General features: G+C 43.0%; 1 protein-coding gene across 1 annotated transcript in view; it reads right to left on the reverse strand.

The window, feature by feature from the left end:
• Window positions 1-15000, reverse strand: part of LOC115820826 (ERC protein 2) — a 151751-nt gene that overhangs the window by 42148 nt on the left and 94603 nt on the right. The window contains exons 13-14 of the mRNA XM_030784513.1: window positions 14305-14436; window positions 7095-7255 (exon numbers count right to left, since the gene is read on the reverse strand). Coding sequence (XP_030640373.1) covers window positions 7095-7255; window positions 14305-14436 — 293 coding nt within the window. The remainder of the gene's footprint in view (window positions 1-7094; window positions 7256-14304; window positions 14437-15000) is intronic.

Genomic DNA, 15000 nt, shown 5'->3' on the forward strand with positions numbered 1-15000 from the left:
GCATGGCTAATTAAATGTTTGTACAAATGTCCCCTTTAGTAAACATCAGTTATCAATTGCTTTATGCCAGATTGTTTCATTATCAGGCATCTTTTCCTCTGTCTTTGCATCTCCTGCTGTTTGAAGGGGGGAGAGACTAATAGGTTTGGCATTATATAATTGTAATTAGTGACACTAAGGCTTTGACGCCAACTCGACGAGATCAAACAAACATGTTGTTTGTGACCGCCAAGGGCTCCCCTAGTTCTAGTTTCCCCTACTGCTGGGAAGTGGTTTGTTAAGCTATTGTTCTTAATTACACGTGTCTGGGTTCGATCAAAAGGGAGAGAGAGAGAGAGAGAAAGAAGGGAAACAAAGACAACCAATAGCTAAGCTATCCCAGGCTAATGAGGCCTTTGCTTGCTAGGAGCATGTAGCTGAGCGATAATTATCGGAGAAAACAGCTCGACTGAATCGTACTACACAAACAGCCCCAGTGCTGAAAACATGTCTATTCACCCCATACACCTCCAGCAGAGTAAAGAAGTGCAGATCTAGATTAGCTTTGACCAATCCCTGACCTCGCTCAAAGGAAAACCTGTTTGTCCTTGGAGGATGAAGGAAGGCAATGAAGTGAGACAGCTGAAAAGCACTGAGCACATATGGTAACACAGGGTGTGAGCCTGTGTGTGTGCGTGCGTGTGTGTTGGGGTGCTGAGACCTTTGTGTCTCTGAGCTTGTCTGAACACATGTCCTTATTGGACCATAAGAAGACAGCTAATTGACTGAAGTTGACACGCCCACATTTCACAGCGTAACCTTTACACACACAAACACGCAACATACTACACATAAAACACACAACACACTCACTTGCATGCAACCTGTTGTGACCCTATGACCTTCCACATACATACACACACACACACACACACACACGCAACTTGCCGTGACCCCTTGACCTTCGATCAGGAAATGACTGTGCTTTTTACCTCGCTGTCTGAGTGGAGAGAGCAGAGCCTTTCCACTCTGGGTAACCAGGTCTGTCTGTGACGACCTTTTCAGCGGTCACAGAACAGTTATATCTCTCTCTCTCTCTCTCTCTCTCTCTCTCTCTCTCTCTCTCTCACTCTGTGTGTATGTGTGTGTGAAAGGCCTGTTCCTTTGTTTTTCAGGGTTTGGTCATACTAAAGGTAACAGAGTTCAGTCTTTAGTGGTTTATAACCATCAAGCCACCACTGCACTCCCTTCTCTGTCTAGTACACACACACACACATACACACACACATACACACACACACACACACACACACAAATAAACACTAAACAAAGGAGCTGGTCGCTAAAACACATGACCACGCTTTCCCAGACATGCCGGCTGAACTCAGTCACAGAAACACACACTAAAGTTCAAACAATCTGTCTCTGTAAACACACCACAGTGGCCATCAAAAAACCTGACCGAACACACCTCTCTCCCTCTCTCTCTCTCTCTCTCACACACACACACACACACACACACAAATGCAGATACACACGCACTCATTCAACCTGCCAACCCTCTGAACTTTGAGTGTCACATAAATCACAATGTTTAACCTCAAAAACAGTAAAAACAGTCACAACACACTCACACAGAAACACACACACTTTACTCACTTACACATGTACACACACGCGCACACACACACACACACACACACACACTCACTCACACACACGCATGCACATACACACGCACACACGGTCAGCACTGACACTTTACAGCTGAAAAAGCAGCCTGATCAATTAGCAAGAGATTTATTTGGCAGCTGTAAGTACAGGCTCTCTCTCTCTCTCTTTCTCTCTCTCTCTCTGTGTGTGTATGTGTGTGTGTGTGTAATTAGGGGAGTGCAGAAAGTCACTTCCTCTCTGGTCATTTCCTCTGATGGTCATCATTAGGTAGGTGTGATCCATACCAGGCCCTCCTCAATACACACACACACACACACACACATAACCTGAGGCCTATTCCTCCCACTTCACACACACATACAGAGCCTCACCCTGACCCTAAGGCGTTTCTTGGCTACAGCGACTTGCTAAAGCTACTGAAAAAAAAACAGAAAGGGAAGAAAGGGAAGAAAAAAGCTGTAGAAGGTCAGGAAGGATGAGGCTGAGGGAGAGATGACCGTGATGTTTGTGCAGAGCCATCAGTACATGACTCAGTGACTCATCAACTTTCAAGTGTCAAACAGACAAACCTGTTTCTCCAGCTGCAGAGCTAACGACAGCTGTCAGCTTTTAGAACTGACCAGAATTTGACTGGAGAAAATGTACCCCATATCTGTCAATGGAGAAACAAACACACACACACACACACACACACACAAACACACACTCAGAGTCAAGGAAAAGAGCAGAGCTGAGTCACAGTCAGAGTGTGGCTAAGGTTAGAACCAAAGTTAAAGCTGAACTAAACTTAGACCTGAGAAGGTTCTTTGGTTTTTAGGTCCCAAAAATCTTGAGAAATATTTACAAACTCACAAAGCCTGCGATGAGCAGTGGGGTTGTCTGGTCAGTGATGGAACACAAATAAATCTTCACTGTTATCATCATGTCAACAGTCGCTAGGTGACCACTGTAAACAAAACAAGCCTCGTTTTTAAACTCCACAGCAAGCACTTTACTGTTTATCTCATGGCAAACCTGAGGACAATGTGTAAGAAAAAGAGAATTTGGGATTCTCTTGGATCCCCTAGGCCTCGGACTGAGTGTGTGCCCTCTGGTCCAATGCTGCCGCTCTGATGCTGTGTCCTTAAGCAAAAGAGAAACCTCAAAGCCAAGACGTCCACACAGACAAAATAAATCTACTAGAATACCACTCACTCATTTTCAACAAAAAAAATGTGTGTGCATGTGTGTGTGTGTGTGTGTGTGTGTGTGTGCGTGGGACATGTGAATGCCATGGTGTCTGAAGAATGGTACAATATTACATATGTGGATGAAAAACATAGCTGCTACCATGGAAATGATTGAATGAACAGAAATGATGGAAACATGCTTTTTCGCCAGACCTATGTGAGCTCCATGTAACCATAGTAACGATGACTTGGCAACCACTCCAGGTTGAATATTGTCTTTCAGAGAATCTGAGCCAAACGCTCAATCAATCAATCAAATCTGCTCCCTTACCACAGTACACTCTAATGCATAAACAGAGAGAGAGAAAGACAGACAGAGAGAGAGACAGGATGGATGTATTTGTTTTATATTTGTGTATGTCCAGTAGATGGGTGGAGACGTCTCCAAGAACTGGAACATGGTGCGTGAGTGTGTGTGTGTGTGTGTGTTTGTGTGTGTGCTATTTGGCTAGGCCTATTAAAAATGGAACCAACCAAGAAGAGAAAAAAAAAAGCCCTCATGTTTTCTCCTACTTCTTCTGCTTCTTCATTTTCATTCTGTGTTCTGTGCTTTGGCAGCCCACTGGCCCTTTTCACCTCTCATGTGTAGTAATCTGTACCCTCCTTAGGAGTCATCACTCAAGAGGTGCAGTGGAAAGATTAACTCCAGGATTCCAACTCTCGCCCCAATCCGTGACCCCGTCTCTCGCAAATCTACACCTTAATCCACCAACTGAAAACTCTTTAGTCCCTCAGAGATCGGGGGAAAGGGAGCAGACCTGGGAGAGCACGGAGGAGAAAGAGGAGGAGAGAAAGACGGAGGGAAGGAGCGGGCGAGGAGGAGAGAAGACGGTGGAAGTGACAGCTGCGTACGCGGGGCCGACTTGGCTGCTCCAGCTGAATCCACTTCCATGGAAATTGCTTGTCTGTCTGAATTAAGACTCTGAGAAGGTTTCTGTGTCGAACTGGGTAATGGTGCTGAAAATTTGGAGATCTCTCTCTCTCTCTCTCTCTCTCTCTCTCATGTTCTTTGGTATGCTCAGCTTTACATTCTGGTTTGACTCTGGCGATCAGAGGATACTGACGGCTGAGCATATCTTGTTATGTGTTACTTTAGAACAAATGGAGTCAGTCTAGTTCTTTAAGTAGAGAAAATAGTGAAAAACAAAACGCCACCACCAACAACAATATCAGCACAACAACAAAGCACATCAATAACAATATCAACATTTTCAGAAGAGAGAAGAGAGAGAAAGAGGGTAAGGCAGGCATGTTCAAGGTCGTGTTTGGCTGTGAAACAAGCTGAATGACTACTGACAGGTGTGAATTGATGGAGTAAGGGTCTTTGGAGGAGGGTTTTTTTTCCAGCGTGTTCTCTCTTAATGAGCCATGTTGAGTCTGCCTGCCCTGCTGAGACCCATGCAGCACCACAGAACTGCCAGGAAGACCAATGGGGTGTCACAGTGTGAGAAATGACCCTTGCATGAACTTTGACCCCGAAGCTAAAATGTCCCACGTGTCTAATTACGAGTGAGTAGACCAGGCAACCCAATCCGGACGTTTCCGGAACATGCTTATGACACTCTAAAAAAGAGTGATAGAGCCTCTCATGTATTTGTGTGTGTGTGTGTGTGTGTGTGTGTGTGTGTGTGTGTGTGTGTGTGTGTGCGCACCTGCATGTGTGTCTGTGTGTGTATGTATTTGTGTGTGTATGTGTGTGTGTATTTGAGTGTGTGTACCATGTTTTTGTGAGTTTTTTGTGTGGACCAAACATCCCCAAGATGATATAAACATCTGAGAAGTGGTGGTTTAATGGGGACATTTGATGGACCTCACGACATTAAATGTGTGTTTAAGGTTTTTTTCTTAAAAATATTGTTGCTACTGGGAAAACAAACTGTCAAAACATTTCTTTGGTTAGGTTTAAGGTTAGGGTTAGGGGTAGGGTTAGGTTATTGTTCTTTAGTTACGGTAAATTGGGAGTCAGTGGGAACTCCCCACTAAGATATAAATACAAACATGTGTGTGTGTGTGTATGTCTGTGTACTTGTTTTCGCTAACTCAGAAGGACATTTTACTAAAAGCATACTACTCTACTGGGGATGCATTCTCAAACTGGGATCAAAATCATAGTCACCACTCACAAAAACCAAAAGAAAAGTGCACAGGTGTTTTTCCATAAAAGATGTTCTTTTTGGTAAAACTGGGAGTGTGACAGGGTTTTTTGGTCAGGGTTAGGCTGCTATTCCTTTGCTATAATGGGAGACTCACAGAATCTAGCATACGAGGTTTGTGTGTGTTTGTGTGTTTCAGTGCTTGCGTGTATATGTTTGTATCGGTGTATGTTTTGTGTGTGTGTGTGTGTGTGTGTGTGTGTTTGTGTGTGTGTGTGTGTGTGTGTGTGTGTCTGTATCCAATTTGAACATGAACTAAGTGTGGTAGCATTTATCTACCATGCACGCACACACACTCCCACATACCTACATGTAGAGACATATACTCTCTGTACACAAGCATTGTGCTTGAACTACTGTGTGTTAAGCTAAACTGAAACAAGAAGTAGGTATTGTGTCAGCTCACAGACACACCTATCAGTAAAAGGTCATCTCAAACAAACAAAAAAATAAAATACCCCACGCTACGCAGCCCCAGAAAAAAACTCCACGTCCTCTAGACCTTTCACTATGTACACGTGTTAGTGAATTTAAACTTTGCATTTACATACACGCACATGCATGGGCAAACAAGTGTTGACCTACTCAATCACACACGCATGCATGCACAGAAATTCACACACACACACACACACACACACACACACACACACACACACACACACACACACACACACACACATGTCCTCATGTTTGTTTGCTTGCTTTTTAAGACATAACATAAAGTAGAAGGTTGCTCTTCTACATGCTCACACTTTAAACACAAGCATGGTATTGTGTTGTAGTCAGAATCATCATTAGTCCCGAAAAAAAACAAACAGTTCCATTAAACTCCTGATGGAGAAAGGTTTGCCAAGCCTGACTGTAGAGCAGAGACATTTACAGCAGGAATAAGGTCTGTTCATCATCAGCCCCGCCCGCCATGTCTCCTGTATGTCACTCAGCTATAGAGATATCAGTGTGGATGTGTGAAAAATCCACCACAGATGATGCAGAAATGAAGACCAGGTGTTGGAAAGAGAGGTAAGACAGAGAGGAAGGAATATACGCGTCTTTACAGAGAAATGTATCTAGTGATTGGTGCAGAGAAAACGACTGCGGCTAAATCATTTTGATATGATGCATTCAATATTCTATAAATTGGTTTGTAAGTTACAATTACATTACAAAACAACAGGTAACCATGCAACTGACAGTGGCGGATTCTAATGGCAGATTCTGTATGCTAAATACTGATGGAAGCAAATAAATAAATATCTACAGTCATTTTTTTTAAAAATAAAAGTGTGTGTTTGCGAGTCCACTCTGATATAAATGTATGATATTGGATAAGACAGTGCATCGGATCAAAACCGTCACTCTATCTGTTCTAATTTCCTGTTGGTGAAACACAAACGTGAATGTTTAAAGAACTGTGTGTGTCTGTGAGTGAGTGTGTGATAGAGTGCAGCGTGCGCGCGCGCGTGTGTGTGTGTGCATGTGTTTTCTCTGGAGAACATCTCTTAACATAGGATACGAGTGTATATGAAAGTGAAACAGTCCACACTCTGAAATCACTGAAGTGTCCTGTTTCCTTTACTCTAATCCTAGACTGTGTGTGTGGCGTGTGTCTGTGTCCGCGCGTGGAGAGAGAGAGAGAAAGAGAGAGAGAGAGAGAGAGAGAGAGAGAGCGCGCGCACGCGCGCGTGTGTGTGTGTGTGCCTGCATCTGCCTGTATAGAGAGAGATAGAGAGAGTGTAGAAGCCTGTTTGTTAAACACCTGACTGTGGAGTAAGCTGAGGAGGCTAACAGGGCAGGGAAATGACAGACAGTCTGTAACACACACTCAATATAACCTCACATCTCTGCCAAACAGAAGGCTGAACATTTTCCACCTGAGCTGACTATTCAAAATTCAGAACAGCATAGCTTCACCACTCAGCAGGAGTCAGAAACCAGGAGAGGGAGGGAGAGAGAGAGAGAGAGAGAGAGAGACGGACAGACAGACAGATGGGCAGAGACAGAGAGACAAGCAAAAGAAACAAAGACAGGACAAAGATAAGGACTCGACAGGACTCACTTCATTTCAAGGATCTCCTCTAACTGTTTCCGCCGTTCTTGTCTCAAGTTGGTCAGGTGACTGTCTCGCTCAGCCAGAGAATTCTGGGTAGAGGTTAGACGTTGCTTTGTCACATCTAACTCCTGTCTCGTCTTCTCCAGAGCTGCCATTAATTCTTCCAGCTGAGAGAGAGAGAGAGAGAGAGAGAGAGAGAGAGAGAGAGAGAGAGAGAGAGAGAGAGACTCTTTTCACCCAGAAAATTAGATCCAACCAAATTATCGCCAGAGAAAAAGACAAATGTATCTCACATTGGAAAGAAGCAACAAAATATCAACGCAAATGAGAAATCTGAGTAAAAATCAGAGAACTCTGGTCTTAAAATGACAGGACGGTATGTCAGACTATTAGACTCTCTATAGAGAGACAGACAGACCTGGTTAAAGAGACAGACAGACCTGGCCATAGAGAGACAGACAGACCTGGCCATAGAGAGACAGACAGACCTGGCTAAAGAGAGACAGACAGACCTGGCTACAGAGAAAAAGACAGACCTTGTTGAAGAGTCAGACAGACCTGTCCATAAAGACAGACAGACCTGGACACTGAGACAGACAGACCTGACTATAGAGAGACAGACAGACCTGGACACTGAAACAGACAGACCTGACTATAGAGACACAGAGTGATCTGGACACTGAGACAGACAGACATGGCCATAGAGAGACAGACAGACATGGCTGTTTTCCCACTGCAACCAGAAAACACCAGAGACAAGGTTGCATTTCCTTACAGACTGCCCTAAGTTACTGTGCCCCAAGTCACACACCTCTGGACAAACCTGGGGGTACACTGGAATGGAGATGCTAGGTTCAGAGTCTTAACCAAACTCCTTTACCTCTACAAGCTGCCATTTGAAGTGAGTTAGGGCTTTGAATGTGCATTATGATTCTGTGAGAATATATGGATGTGAATTTAGAACACCGTCATTCAGATTTTGGTCCAAACAAAGAACGAAAGAAATGAAGAACATCAAAAATATTGAAATCTTGCATTTTGTCCTGAATTAGTCTCTTTTTCCCCCAAATCTGATTAATCATTTGCAGTGATAAAAGTATTTTTGGTTAGTATGTGCTTAACCTTCACGGTATAAAATGACATCGCAAAACGTTCCAACAAAACGCAATCCAAAAATTGGCAAATGCAAATACGGTTTCATTACATTTTCTTCCAAAGGAGTGTTTGTCTTAACATTTGTGGCCTAAATCCACGTTAGAATTTCGCTGAAATAGATGATAGAATTTCAGCAATTCGACATTATTCTTATTTGTTTTCCACCGGCGTCTCGGTATCATGATATTACACACTCAAGAGCATCGATTTATCACCGTTTATTAAGGCGGACGCAGCTTGCCAAACTAAAAGCGCAGCTTCACACCACTGAGGTCAAGGCACACTCGCAGATCAGCTCCAAGCACTTTTTTCATCAATCTGAACCAAATAATAGTTGGGTTTGAAACTATTTTGTTTCTTTTGGGGAAATGTACAAATTTGTGGTGAACTTAAGCTAAGGCAGTGTGTTTTCCCACCCACGCACACCTCACGCAACAAAAGCCCCATATGAAAATACACTCTCCGGCAGCACTGAGTACTTTGGTCTGAGTTAAGTGTTAATGAAAACCTTTCTTTTTTTTGGACAGGACTTACATAATTGACACTTGCCTGATTTAAGAGGCAAAAAAAAATGTTTAATCCAAATTTTCTTTACTTCCATGTGTGACGGCCTTCGCCCTGTATTTTGTTGCGTGTTTGCAGGTTGGGTGTCAGAGTGGGAGGGCCGTCCTGGTTGATGCCGGGCACCTGGGAGTTCTGATCCCAAGGTGTATGAAAGCATAAAGGGAATTGACGTTTTTTTCCCCTTTTCTCTTTCTCTCTTCCTCAGGCCACCAGCATTTGTTTCCTTTGGATTTTGGTTGCTGCATCACAACACCCTCACACTTCTCTACCACACATCCATACCTTGCCCATGCCACTGATACTGCTGACTACCAGTCTAATCGTTAAATTATGGGTGTTTTTCCCTTTTATACTAAATTAGCTTTGTCCTTAATTTGATCTATGTGTGGTCTGCCCTCCTTTTGGTCTCCTCTTTTGAGCCGAGTCATGACACATGTAACGGGCAGCTTAGGCGCATGTGGCCCCCATGTCTTTTTGCATTTAAATACCATCATTACAAAGTGTAGAATTTGCTGAATTATCACGCGTTTGCTGAGAAGCATTAGCACAACATGATAATACAACTTTATATTGAATTTTGTATTAACTGTTTTATTCAGATTTTCTTACCCTGTTTGTTATGTAGACATTTATTAAGCATGTATATACATCTACTTTTCTCCTCCTTCAGTGTCATCTCTCACGGTCCCCAGTAACACGGAGAAGCAGTGGACATGAGAGGGTAAGCACACAGAAAGACAACATGTGGTTCAAAAAAAAAGATGTGGGCCCCATTTTTACGCAGAAGGCAAATCGTTCACACATTTTCAAAACGCCATTCGCAAAAAAAGCACCTCACATATGTTGAGAGGCAAAAAAACATGCCCTTCAAACATATTGTAACACGTGTAGGAGGAAAAAGAGAGAAAGGAGGGGGCTGAGAAATGAGAGAGAGAGAGAGAGAGAGAGAGAGAGAGAGAGAGAGAGAGAGAAACAGAGAAACAGAGAAAGGCTGAAGAGAAAGGTTGGACAGAAAGGGTGAAAGATAAGAGAGAGAAAAGAGGTGAAAGAGGGCATGAGAGATGATAGAGAGAGAAAAATTGGGAGAGAGAGAGAGAGAGAGAGAGAGAGAGAGAGAGAGAGAGAGAGAGAGAGAGAAAGGATAATGTGACTGTGAGGTGATGAAGAGAGAGAGAAAAGGGTCCAGTAAAAGAAAGAAGAAACTGCATTAAGAGAAAACTGATGGTCTGAGGCTGACAGGAACACTTTAGAATCATCCGGTATCTCATAAGTCATCTACCCAAATCATCAGAGCATCTCTCTATTAAAGACTCTTACAGTCAGACTCACCTAACCCTACACTCTACACATTGTGTGTGTGTGTGTGTGTGTGTGTGTGTAGGTGGGTGGGTGAGTGTGTTTTTAGATCTCTTTTCTTCACACAGAAGGATGAGGGGATAAAGTTGAACCAGATCATAGTATTAACAGAGTTGTGTCTGGCCAGGAAAAGCAGAGTCAACCCACTGCACACATGTGTGTGAGACCACACTGGGTCAGGTTGGAGAAACGGTTTGGACACAAAAACGTGTGGACAGAGACCTCAAGGTTAGAGAGCTAAAGAGAGCATGAATGCCTTTAACAATCTGTCAGAAATACACACACAGATCTCTCTTTCAACCTGATACCACATCAAGATTTGCTCCTTCACAAACAAATCCAACTCACTAACCTTTCTGCCCCTTTGGTCCAGACACACACACACACACACACACACACACACCTTGGTTCAAAAGCACATCATTAATTATGAATACAATGTGCTTTAGTCAAATGAGAGTCAGTTAATCAGCTTAGTGCATTAGCCTGTGTGTGCTAATGTGAGCGGACTTTAAGAGTTCTCTCAGAGACGCAGTCTAATCCGCCACCCGACACTTGCAGCCTATTGGCCCAGGGGTGGGCAGAGCTAAAGCCCTCCTGTCCGATCGCATCGGCGTTTCTCTTGGTTCAGAGGTGCGGTTCAAACGTCCCCTGGCCCCCAAAATAAAAAAAAGAGAGAGTGAGGGAGAGAGACAGAGAGAGAGGAGAGGAAGGTAGAGCCATGGTGCAAAGTCTCTAACCCGTTTTTCTTCTTTTCTCCTTTTTTTATCCAACAAGCTGATTTGAAGAGAGCATTATACATCATGAGACTGATTACTGTGACAGAAAAAAGGTGGGGGAGAGAGAATGAAAAGGAAAATGAAAAGACTGAAAAAAAAAGAAAAAAGACTGAGAGGCTTGAAGTAGGCAGTACCCAGCTCTTGTTGGGTGGCTACAGTGGAATTGATCATTACAACCCCCCCCCCACCCCCCCCCCCCCCCACCCCCACACACACACACTAAAACCCTGAAATTGAAAAAAATAAATAAAATAAAAGTGAAAATAATAATAATAATAATAATAATAATAATAATAATACTGAGTTTTGAAAGGCACTATATATATATATTTTTTTTTGGTCAAAGGACATCATTTCCTTAGTGTAACCACAGAAACCACGTGGCTTTTAAACAAATTCCCACAGCAACAGGCTAACCTCAAACTCTACCAGGCTATCAATATGTGACTATTTTTATTCATTTACTTATTTTTTTAAAGAAGAAGAAACACACAATTACAGTGAACAGAGAGAAGAATATAGTTTCTAATAAATGTTCCTCTTCTGACCCCCTACTCCCCCTCCCTTTAAAAATTGCTCTTAAAGTTTTGTCTCAACGCTGTGCCAAGATACACTGTTTGTCTTTGAGTCATTCATTTGTTGAACTAGAGTTATAAGGTCTTTGACATTAGTTTAGATATTGCTGAACAATAAACAAGGCAATGTATTGGCTTACAGAGGACCAGGCAACGTCACTGGTCTAAACTTTACAGAGCAGTTTAGTCAACTCTCTGCTCTGGTCTACTCCACTCTCCTAACTGAACAAGAAAACAGTGCAGAGTTATGGTTGGCCTGCAAATCGGAATGGTGTAGTCCTTCATTTTGGTTTTTTTTCTTTCTTTTTCTTTTAAATATTCCCATTTTTAATCACAACTTATATATCCAAGCTCACTGAAAACTTCTCACTGCCGTCTCGTTCTCTGTTTGTACCCAGTGACTTGGTGTGATAGGTCACTTCTAGTGTGCAGGTACAGAGGGAGAGCATGAGAGAGAGAGAGAGAGAGAAAGAGAGAGAGAGAGCGAGAGAGAGAGTAATAGAGATTTTGTGTGTGTGTGTGTGTGTGTGTGTGTGAGAGAGAGAGAGAGAGAGAGAGAGAGAGAGACAGAAACACTGTGGAGAAAGCATTAAGCCTGGATAAGTCTGTTAACCAACATTCACTCTAAAGAATATTCACATTCCATTCTACATTCATAAGAAATGCATGATCATACTCAATCAACATTCTCCTGAGATTCTCTCCCTCTCTCTCTCTCTCCCTCTGTGTGTGTGTGTGTGCATGTGTTTACATTTACTGAAATTTGGGCCAAGAAAAGTTTCATGTGTGCATAAAGAGGTCCTGGTTTTTAATTTTGTTAGCCATAATCCTGACCTATGGTTGGGTTTCCTATGTATATTTATGTTCTTCAGTTTAACACAAATGTCAATTTGTAATTTAGCATATTGATTTAATTGTACCAGTAAAGGCTGGAGAAATGTAAATCTCTCAGTCTCTCAGTCTCTCTCTCTCTCTTTCTCTCTCTGTCAAACAAACACACCCATGCACACACACACACACACACACACACACACACACACACATACATACAGAGCATGTCTCTATGTCCTTCATTTATTTAATCCTGCCAAGAATCATATTCTTGAACCCTAACTGTCTGCTCAGACAGAGAAACTGTGCTTGTGTACAGGGAGAGCGAGGGAGAGAGAGAAAGAGAAGAATTCAAAAGAGAAGATCTGTCTGATGGCCAGTTTGTGTAAATGACAGAAAAAGAATGCACTTACAGTAGGACTCTGTGTGTGTGTGTGTGTGTGTGTGTGTGTGTGTGCGTGCGTGTGTATGATCGTAAGGTCACTTCAGTTCATCTGCTCTTCTTTTTTTATGAGTGGAAACTGTGGACAGGAGTGGAAACCTGATTCATACCCAAATGAAAGCAGAGAAGAAACTCCTTATACGGTGGCCTGGCTAGTCCAAACATGTCTGACACAGCAGTGGCATCTGATGTGAAACCAGAATGATTGTACCAGTAATGACATCACACACACACACACACACACACAAGAATGCAGCCAGACACAGGACCAACTGTGCACACAGTGATGCAACCTTAAATCCATCACCACCCTGCAAACATTTTATCTGAATTAGTGCTCACACCCTGAATCCCATTCACACACACACAAACACACACAGACACACACACACACGCACACACTTACTATCTCTGAAGTGAACCACACACACGTACACACACACATATACACATGCACACACATGCACACATACACACACGCACACACACACACACACACACACACACACACAAACACACTCACACACATTTTCCCAGACATATACAATGGATATTAACAGAGATCATTCTGTTCTCTCTTCTGTGTGTGTGTGTGTGTGTGTGTGTGTGTGTGTGTGTGTGTGTGTGTGAGAGAGAGAGAGAGAGAGAGAGAAAACGATAAGAGAGAGACATGGTGCATACACACAGCAGTGGCAGTATTTCAGAGTGATATTGACTCAGGCTGGGAAGGGAAAGACACCTGCAGAAGAGGAAGAGAGAATTTCTGGAAAAGCTGAGGGGAATGAAAAGGAAAGAAGACATGCTGAGAGACATGCTGAGAGAAGAACAAAGAGAGAGGAAATGATGCCACGCTGATATTCACCTACAAAACCAAAGAAAGACGTGTTATCGCTGTGGAAGGAAGGAAAGGAGTCAGACAGCTTTACCTCAGATTGAGTAATCTGCAGTACCAGATCTCACCACAGAGGGGAGCACTGTTTCCCAGCCTATTACCAAGAGTGCACTAAACTTCCCTCACGAAAGCATTCCCTGTTTACAACCAAGTATATTCACCTCCTCTTACTTTGACTGCATACTCCTGAATGTTCTGCATTACTGAATAGAGTTATGGTTTAAGCTGGAGTAAAGTAAGGCAAAACTGGAGTTCTGGCTGTTAAGTTAAAGAATTGCTCTCTGTCTGACTGAGAATACTCTAGATTTTCACAAAGTCAGTTATGTCACTAGAGACCTGTTAAAGCTGGAGGCACAGAGGGTACAGGAGAGACAGGGCTTATGACAGAAAACTCAGTTTCTCAGGAATGGAAAAGTGCATCTTCACGTTTATATAAGGGATATGGGTGAGTGAGTGAGTGTGTGTTTGTGTGTGTGTGTGTGTGCGTGTGTGCAGGTGTGTGCGAGTGTGTGCACGTGCATGTTTGTATGTATATGCCATGCATGTGAGTGCGTGTGTGCGTATGCATACATGCACGTGTGTGTGTGTGTATGTGTGTGTGTGTGTGTGTGTGTGTGTGTACCTGTCTTTGTGCGGCATTTCGTGCCTGCTCCTCCTGTACCCATAATGCCTCTCTGTGAGCGGAAGTACTCCTGCTCTCTCTCAGAGCCATTTCCAGTTCACGAATGCGACCCATCATGTCCCGCGCTGAACCCTGGGTAAACTGAGGTCATGAGGATGAGGAAAGGTCACGCTCCTTTACACTCAAAGCATAAAATATGCCCTAGCATGCTGCAACTAAACTAAACCAAGACTCTTCCACATGTTAGCTTTAAAGTGTCTTAAGAAACTCATCATTAATAAATGCAACATATCCCTGACACGAAGCAGTAACCCTCAACATTTATAGGCTGGTTTCAAACATAATCCACCTCCAGTGTAATCTCACAATCTGAGACCGGCATGTAGTCCCACCGACAAAGTAATATAAAACATTCAAGACTTTTAGGATTAGAGGGTACGGTTTCGTTGTGGAAATTCGTGACATCTGATTGGAAAATGACATCAGCAAACATTCAAATTTAGTTTTCAGCAAACTCACTGGGAATGATCCACATGATACCGAAACCATTAGACCACTTAAGTGTTGTTTCCAAGGCAACAACTTTCAAGCCTACACTAGAATGACTAGGTTCAATTCAGCCATTGAGGTACAATGACGAGTTTGGTCATAATTAGTTGACAAGTTTCACATTGAGTGTTTGCCTTGTGAAGCATG

The sequence above is a fragment of the Chanos chanos genome, chromosome 9 (genome assembly GCF_902362185.1).
Source record: "Chanos chanos chromosome 9, fChaCha1.1, whole genome shotgun sequence".
Taxonomy (NCBI): domain Eukaryota; kingdom Metazoa; phylum Chordata; class Actinopteri; order Gonorynchiformes; family Chanidae; genus Chanos; species Chanos chanos.